Raw genomic sequence first — 9,335 nt, 5'->3', positions numbered from 1 at the left:
TAGTGCCATCCAACTACCATCAATTACTTTTTTCAAAAATCAGTTCATTCAGTTCATTGTTTTAATCTATTAAATGACAGGAAAAAAAGGTCATCTCATCCGAATTCTCAAGAGCCAAGGCTGACATCTTCAAAACTACTTTTTTGTAGTGTGTAGTGTAGTGTTTTGTAGTTTCAGTCCAACATGAATGGTGTATTAATTTTTGTCCATCAATTAATCGACTTGATTGTTTCAGCACTACATGGGTCTATTTTGATTTATTTTGATGATGCTCTTACATACAGAGAATCAGGACCTGCAGACCTCTGGGTTCCACTGATGTGATAATTAAAGCAATGTTCTGATCTGGGAATTATTTGTAGCAAAATGAATGTACAGTATTAAACCATATGCCGATTAAAATCACATCTACTTTAGTATTGTTGGAGGTACTGGCTCTCTAATTATTTCACCCTTCTAGCAGATGCTGCACACATTCGGAAAAAAATATCCCTTCTGAGACTGATCCCAGCTTGGATGATAAAGGGAGTAGTCAGCCAAATGTCAAATACTCTCACTGACCACATACTCAAATGCCATGCTTTCTTTTTTATTTTCATGTAATTTGATCTAATTTACACCCACCGTCAAACTGTATGCCCTGAACCCATGGTACCTCAAATGTTGTCCACAATCAAACAAAACAAAATATTGGCCAGAAAAACAGAATTATCAAGCACAGGCATTAATTCACATAATTCCAGAGTATAAAATGGCATGTCCTCTTGTGTTATCATTAAATTACAGTCTATTGAAGAATGCGTACAGTCAACTGCTTCTTCAAATTAAAATGTTTGCCTAAACTGTCTCAATGATTTGGCAGTTTAGTCTTGATTTGAGTGTACGCTCCATCTAGAAAAGAACACAGATTTAACTCTTTGTTTCATTTAGACTGATCCAGTTTACTATGTATAATAGTAAGGTCATACTAATATTGATGGGTTTGGTGTAAAGGCTATGGTAAAATAGTCTGTTGACATCAGATTACTGTCTTCTTCATCTTCATAAATTGATTAAAAATGGTGGTTGTATTTTCAAAACAGTATGGGCCAGGGTTAATTTTCTATGGAAAAGAGCAACATTTTTGAGGGATGAAAATGATACAGTGGGTGTCCTAGGAATTAAAAACAACGATTAGAGTGGTTTATTTTTTCACTTGTATCTTTAGCCAGTATTAGAGCAATTGATATTGCCACATATATTGTGCTATAGTAAAGCACTATTAACCTATTCTCAGCTATTTGTTGGGTAAAGCCTAATCTCTAATGTGAAGTTTATACATCATCTCATTGTGTTTACTTCTATTAAAGGTTAAAGTGCAAGTGATTTGCAGCTTACAAACAGAGAGGTAAGAAGCAATAAAAAAAAATCTCCATTTAACAAGTGTAAAATAAACTGAATTATATTAGTTCATCTGTTTCCAATGCAACATGATCTGAGAACAGTAATCATACCATGTTGTTACCAAGCTTTCTAATTACAGGATAATGTCACGTAAAGAAATCCTCAAAAGTGGAAGAAACACAAAATGTAAAACTGTAATAGTCTCTCTCTCTCTCTCTCTCTCTCTCTCTCTTTTATTTGATCCAAGACATTTTAGGTCTCAGTAATAGTCTAATTGATTTGTTAAGATGGTCATGTCTTGTTGTGTAGTGTCTTGATAATAGGCAAGTCATGACAAGCAGTGCTTCCTCATCATGGAACACATTCCTTCATCCCCAGTGGACTTGTGTTTTTTAATTGGTTAAGTTGTGGCCCTAAACCAGACAAGGCATTTCAGTCTACTGACTTTGATAATTAATTGTGTTTGCTGGCTTGCCTAGGTTTGGCCTATAAAAAGAAATGCTTTATGTCAGTGGAACCAACCTGGATTAAACAAAGCAGTGATGCAGCTGACCAAGGAAACACTCTCAGGAGAAAGTAGGGTAGAGCTGTAGCTTCTGGAGAGCAAAGGCTTGTGACTGGGACAGTGCATTCAATTACTGTTTCTTACGAGTCGATTATTGTTCACGCTCCATTTATACTTAAAATGTTTGTTTAAACAAAACATGTATCAGACTATACATAAAGACTAAGAGTCACATTACAGCCACCTTAGCCTCTTTGTGAGGCTTTAGCATGTTAACTGGTTCACAATTCCAGTGCTAACATGCTAATGTTTAGAAGGTGAAATCTTTACCACATTAACCATCTTAGTTTAGCATTTTATGGTACCATTTGATGATGATAGGAATGTCATTAGTTTCACAGATGTTTGGTCACCAAAGTGATTGCAATTCATCCTGATGGAGACATCAGGAGGGTGAAAACAACAGTTCAGGGGGTTTGACATTGATAAAGTCTTCTTACCTGTAATTGTAATTATTACAATACAGTTTATTTCAAATATTCATGCCTGGAGGAATCTTATGCCACGATTTTAGACTTTCAGACTAAACTGGACCATACCATTTCTCTACCTGATGTTAGCTGAATATCTCTGCCTGTCTCACTCCCATCACTGAAAAAAAGTTTAAGAATGATGATGATGGGACCACAATGCTAACAATACACAACAATGCTGTGACACATTTGACCTTTACCAAAAAAAATTGAAGCTCCTGCGATTTGGATATTGCACTTGGCCATTTTGCAATTTCGATTATATTTCGATTAATTGTGCAGCCCTAGTACCTAGTATTTTCTTTTTGATGCAGAGATAGATGAGATAATCTATACCACTCGCATATATATGGTAAATATGAATCTACAGACAGCTGCCAGTTAGCTAAGCTTAGGACAAAGACTGGGATCTAGCACACAACCTTACATAAATATATAATAGATATAAGAATTCTCAGCAAACTCTCTGCTAGAAAGTGAATTTAAGAGAAAGTCAAACTATTCGTTAAAGGTAGATGAAACCAGTCTCCAAATCCCATATATTTGTAGAAAATCAAAACTTTTCTGTACAAATGTTCTCAACTTTCACCTCTTCTTTTAAGTGACATTCCAGGATTTCATATATCAGCACACAGCAGGTTTTACCTTCTCATGAGAGCTCCTGTATGAACCATAATCAGACTGTCGAGCAAAACAAAATGTGAAGGACAAATTCTTAAGTCATTTTTGGTCAGGCTTTTTCAGAAACAGTGTATTTGTCACTGAACTTCTCATTAGAATTTTAAAAATCCTGACTCTCAGCCACACCGACATCTTAACGTCATAAGATAACACCACTGACTGAATGTGAGAATTAGTTTCACTGGTGGAGTGTGCTAATGCAATGCATCCTGTTATCTAAACTCCACTCATATGACTGCACTAGTGTTATCAAAGCACACAACAAGATGTACTGAGATTTATTGGGGACTATAAACTAGCAAAAGCGTGATTCTTGCGGTTTCATGAAAAGACTGTTCAAGGCTTTTCAAGCTTCTCACTCTCATCGATTGTCAAGAGCTTGAACAAGTCAGCTGTGTGTGTGTGTGTGTGTGTGTGTGTGTGTGTGTGTGTGTGTGTGTGTGTGTGTGTTTGTGTGTGTTTGTGTTTGTGTCCCAGCCAAAGATAAAGCATGAATAGAGGTCCTCTATGTTTTAACACACAACGACAAGTTGGGGAATTCACAGGATGTCACACACACAGGCTGATATATTGATGCCCCACAAATGCATAAAATGTTTTCCACCTTTATATAAAAAGGACGCTCCCTATTGGTTGAATCTCACCCCACCCTCCTCCTTCTTTCCCCTGGTTTCCCGAGCAACCATGTCAGGGTGGAGGAAAAGAGCAAATCATGTGAGGGCAAAGCATCTCTCTCTCACTCCCCTCTCTCCCCAATCTCTCTCTTTCTATCTCTCTCCCTCTCTCTCTCTCAGTGTGTGTGTGTATAAAAGCCTCTCTCTCCATGCTTTCACTTCACTCTCAGCTCTTCATTGCATTGCAGAGAGGATAGACACAAAACTGAAGAGAGGGGAGGGGGACACAACCAAAGGAGATCCCTGTGAGACATTTCTTTGACCTTCCCTTTCTTCCTTTCTTTCTCTCTTTCTTTCATCTCCCTCGCCTTCATTTTCTCCCCCTCTCCAAATGTGTTTTGGGTTTCTCTCCTTTCCTCCTCCTCCTCCTCGTTCTTCTTGTTAAGCGTCTCTGCTCTGCTTGGACGGTGGCTGCATTGATGCAAAATGGGTTGTGGCAATTCCTCAGCCACCACCACCTCAGGAGGGGGTGAGTGTTTCAGGCATCTGTGTATATGTATGTATATATATATATGTATATATATGTGTGTGTGTATGTGTATGTGAGTGTGTGTGTGTGTGAGCGAGATAATGGGGGAGAGTGTGAGGGAGAGAGTTGTCACTGTATCTGCACCAAGGGGAGAAGGTGTTTTGAATGTAAATTAAGTATTTGAGGGTTACCCTTGCATTACTTGAGTGTGTGTGTGTGGGGGTGGGGGGGGGTGATCTCAGCATCTTGATTTCATTCATAAATAAACAGACGGCATCATATCATCATATATGTTTATGTCTCAAAATGCAAAGTTACTCATTTTATCAGCATATTGCCAGCCACTCTGTAGTGTGTGTATGTGTGTGTATGTGCATGTGTGTATGTGCATGTGTGTATGTGCATGTGTATACGTGCGGTGGGCTCCTTAAGCCACGGGTAGTGGGTCGATCTCGAAAGGTCTCCCATATTCTAGTACGAGACACCAGAGTACCCTCAGGAATGTACCTCTTTCAATAATGCTAATGACAATGACTCTGTAATTACAATGTTAACGTCTACACTGATACAAAAGCAAGTCCTCCATAGGTCGTGCTTGGCTTTTTACATTCATGCGTCTCTCTGTCTCTTGGTGCGTTTGCACTGGTTTCCATGGATTTTGAGGATCAAAGAGAAACAGTTTCACTGACATTCTCCAGTTTTTGTCCCCCCTCTTGACTGTTGCTGGTTGTGCCTGTAAGCAGGAGGCTTACATCAATGGCCAGATTTCATTCATAAAGCCCGGAGGACACACCTGAATGAAGGAAATACTTTATCACATGGTAATATTAATGCTGCCTAACTGTGGCTTGTCCTCAAATAACAAATCAGTCAGTTGAGTTGATTTAGGCTGATACAATACCTGTTTTAAATTATACTGAGCAAACCTCTGGGTACCACAGTCAAATTGAGGTAATAATTAGATTGAAGTATCTGCAGGATTACCTCACCACCACTGCCCATTAAAGCGGTATGATGTGCGTTTGCGCTTGTGTAAATGTGTTGGTGTGCTTGCAGGTACCTAATCAGTGCTTACCAGGCGTGTTAACAGAGCCACAGACAGACACTGGGAAACACATAAGTCAGTGTATGTGGCCCTTTGCTTTAAATTTGATCTACTGCGAGGTTACACTTTCTGCAAACAACATCTTAGTAGGTTTCTGAGTGTGTTGTGAGTGTGGCTTGTTAGTCTATGAAGGCCAGCATGTGTGTTCATTTCTGTGCGGCAGGCCTCTTCAATTTTTTTTTTTGCTCCTTCTTAGAGGTCAACATTCAGCACAATATCAAGGACATGTGACATTCTGTCACTTTGACAAATGTGGACCAGTGATTACTGCTCTCATTTGTCCACACAAACTGACACCAGGCCAGAGTCAATGGACACTATTTCTCACACCATTATTTTCTGTAGAATTAATATAGAAGCAGCTCTTGTTCATAGGTTATGTTATTTTAACCTAAGCTGTATGATTGTGTCACTACACATTTGTAGGTTTATGTTAATTTACTTTAACCCTCTCTATTTAGCTTTTCTAAGCAGAATATGAACGTTTAATACATTTATTTTACATTTTAATGTAGTGGTTAGTGTTTACTATGACTCCTCCTGGGGGCTGGTGTACAGTATAAACTGATAGTAAATGAGAATACGGTATACACTGTATCATAACAACTGTGTATACACTGTATACACAGTATAATATGTCTTCATCGGATAAGTTAATTATTGACAAAGTATATACCTTAATAAACACAAAAAATGCAAACCATTTCAAAATATAAGTAATGTGTTACCTAAGACTTAACATTAACCCCCTACTAAGCTTTTATAAGCAGTATATAAACATTTAACAAACAGTTTATAAAACACTATACTGTAATTATAAGCAACTCCTCCAGTGGGTGTAGATATATATGAATGATAATGAATAAAAAAATGCTTGTTTTAATGATATAAATCATGTCTTCACAGGAGAAAACATAATGTTTGTCAAATACTATTGATCAATAAACACTGAAAAGTCATTACATGTGCTTATAACTACTTTACAGATTGTTATTAAATGTTTTGCAAATGCTAAATAGGGAGGGTTAAAGGAACGTTTTACCATTTATTTATTTATTGTTTTGCTTCCAGGCAGTGTACAAATCACAACCACAAGCAAAATCATTCAGGAAGCTTTCAAATCGAGTCATACAAGAATGTTCCAGTTTCATGCTGTGGTCTTTCCAAACTCTAATGACCGCCTCAGTGCACTCTATATCACATTGCTCATCCCTAGTCTTATGCAGCCAGATGTGCTCCCTTGGATATGAATGAGCTTTTGTCAGGCTACTGAATGGCCCCTGTGTCATGTCAGCAGACTCAAACATGTACCGTGAAAAAAGCCCTCCATTCCTTTTTACAAGGATGAAATTTGTGCATTTCTGTATAATGTAGATTTTCCCATTTTCTATTTGATGTTATTCTAGTATGGACCTTTTCAAGTTAAAATTCTATACTGACACTGTGAGGTATGGCATAAAAAACGATTGAAGTGCAGAATTGAGGCTTTTGTTCCCCCACTGCTGTCAATGTGATACTGTACGTTCAAGGAGGAAGTTAGATTATCCTCCAGCTGAATCTATTATGATCTTATTTCGATTCAAATCAAGTTCAGTGGACTTCCTGTGGTTCAGCAAAGAATGAGCCGCTGTCGGTCCATACAAAAGTCAAATAGCACTGGGATGAACAGAACGGGTGTCATTTGGAATCAAGGCATTTTACACTGTACCCTTTATGTCCGTTTACAACATGTCCTCTGTTACCCTTCAGGGGCAAGCCGGGAAAAATAAAAAAAGGCAACTGATTAGAGAGTGCCTATATACTGAAAACTAATTTTGGATAAACTGCAACTTCACTACACACTCAAATTGACTTGAATAAAAGTGGCAATACCCAAAAAACATAACACCGAAGTATAAATCCTGCATTCAAAGTTTTAATGTCAGTTTTATAGTACCATTGTTCGTGTTTTGTGCTGTGGTATGTGGTAAATGTGTTCATTTTGTGTGCTTGTCCCTATAAAAACAAATAAATAAATAAATAAAAACAATATTAGCATTGAAATGAACTAAGAATATCAAAGATAAATCTGCTTATTCTGAAGAATGGCACTAGTCATGACTTTCGCAATCAAGAGTCATATGTGCATCCATAAAATCTTTGTAGGCAACGTGGAACCTTAATCTGCACAAAAAAATATCATTACACTGCTTCATCATTCCTAATTCTTCTTTTATACTGTTTGAACATGACACATTTGGACAACAAATGGTCCTCCTCAGATAAGACGAGTAAATCCTTGGTTTAACCTTTAAAGTACAACTTCAGAATCAGAAAAATGGCTGTCATAAACTGTAGCCATGCAGTGAATTTTATAGTCTTGAATGTTAGCTTAATCTGCAAAATATTAGCAGCAAATACTAAGTAAAATGTACAATATATTTACATTCGGACAGAACTGTTTTCTTGTGCTTTCAGTCTTCATGCTAAGTTAAACTAATGGGCTGCTGGCTGTAGAGTCATATTTAATGGACAGACATGAGCTTAGTATGGATCTCCCTAACTAACTCTCTGCCAGAAATGTAATTAGCTTATTCCCTAGATGTCGAACTTATTTCTTTTGAGTGTATACATATGAATCTTGTGTCTAAGTCATTATGGGGTGTATTACATTGGGTCCATCGTATTGTCATGATGTTCAGTGCCCAATACCGGAAGTTCTACTACTGCTGTTATTGTAGGAAGTTGTAGGTAGGTGGTCAGTGGGGATTCTGTGAGGGTATAAAGCGTTGAACTGTTATATCTGAGACTGGGGTTTGCATCCTGAATGCTGTGTGTAGTTACTGTACATTTAGGCAATAAAAGCCCTTTGGTAAAGGTCGGGGAGAGAGACTGCGGTTTCAGATAAATGTTAAAATATATTGTGTCTCATGGTTTAAGTTACTTTTGACTTTTTAAATATTAAACCAAGACTGTGATTGTTTCCTAACCTTAGCTAAGAACTATTAGTGCCTAAACATAAAAATGAAAACATGAGTCATGCTTTAGTTGCCGTGAGTGGATATTGTAGGTAAAACAAATTGAATAAATTGTCAGGTAACATTTTACAGATTCAACAGGTTCAATATCAACATTTTGGGCCTTAGATATACATACAGTTTCCTCTTCATGCTGATATAATATGTAAGTCAGCTGGCATTACTTTTCTGTCAATATGTATTTGCTGTGGGAAATTAGAAGGATATAAACCTAATTTCTTAGAGACAGGGTTGTACATTTTGTATATAGCCCGAATAGAAATTGAATTTAATATTTGTCACATCAGGTACATGAAAATTCAGAGAATATTGTATAAACCATTCTGGGTTTGTCATTTTTGGTTAGGTTTATCAAATACTAAACATTTGATACTCACCAAAGACTTACGTAGCCCTGCCCCGACTGTCCTGATTAGGATCAGGAGTGGTCCCTGGAAATGTCCCAAGTGGTCTCATGGAGTGCTCTGCAGTGTTGCCACCGTGACAGCTTCCCTAAATCCCTGCCAGCCGACTCGAGGCGCCACATCTTCACTTTTGTCGCTCTAAGAAATTGTGTCAGTGTCGCCCTTAGTGCTAGCTGTTAAAGTAATTGATTTATTTGATTCATTTATATAGTGATAAGAGAGTTGTTATATATGTGGTGTGTTGAAGTGTGATACAGTGGTGGTTGGTTGTCTTTATTTGTGTGTATATGTGTGTGGGTCACATCCCATGGCTGCTGAATGATGGCCTCGGAAAGAAACAGCTGTATGATCCGTAAATTGTAAACACACCGGGATTAATTATCAGTGAGGTAACACACACACACACACACACACACACACGCACACACACACACAAGGATGAATTAAATCTTGTCTTTTCATCTGTTTTCAGGGCCAGCAGACGCATCCAAAGATGTGTAAGTACATCAGTCATTTTTTTAATGATTTCAAGTATTTATGAAGCTCATCATCTGTGCCCCCCCC

At 37.8% G+C, this 9,335-nt stretch overlaps 1 protein-coding gene across 1 annotated transcript in view; it reads left to right on the top strand.

The window, feature by feature from the left end:
- Positions 1-3,869: 3,869 nt before the first annotated feature.
- c25h12orf75 (chromosome 25 C12orf75 homolog) overlaps positions 3,870-9,335 on the top strand; it is a 13,257-nt gene continuing 7,791 nt past the window's right edge. Inside the window, exons 1-2 of the mRNA XM_023400223.2 lie at positions 3,870-4,245; positions 9,244-9,268. Coding sequence (XP_023255991.1) covers positions 4,203-4,245; positions 9,244-9,268 — 68 coding nt within the window. The 5' untranslated portion in view covers positions 3,870-4,202. The remainder of the gene's footprint in view (positions 4,246-9,243; positions 9,269-9,335) is intronic.

The sequence above is a fragment of the Seriola lalandi genome, unplaced genomic scaffold (genome assembly GCF_002814215.2).
Source record: "Seriola lalandi dorsalis isolate HSWRI2012SDOR001 ecotype SW California unplaced genomic scaffold, Sedor1 jcf7180002052274, whole genome shotgun sequence".
Classification (NCBI taxonomy): Eukaryota; Metazoa; Chordata; class Actinopteri; order Carangiformes; family Carangidae; genus Seriola; species Seriola lalandi.
The sequence above is the reverse complement of the archived record's forward strand: the minus strand, read 5'-3'. Positions and strand labels throughout refer to the sequence as shown.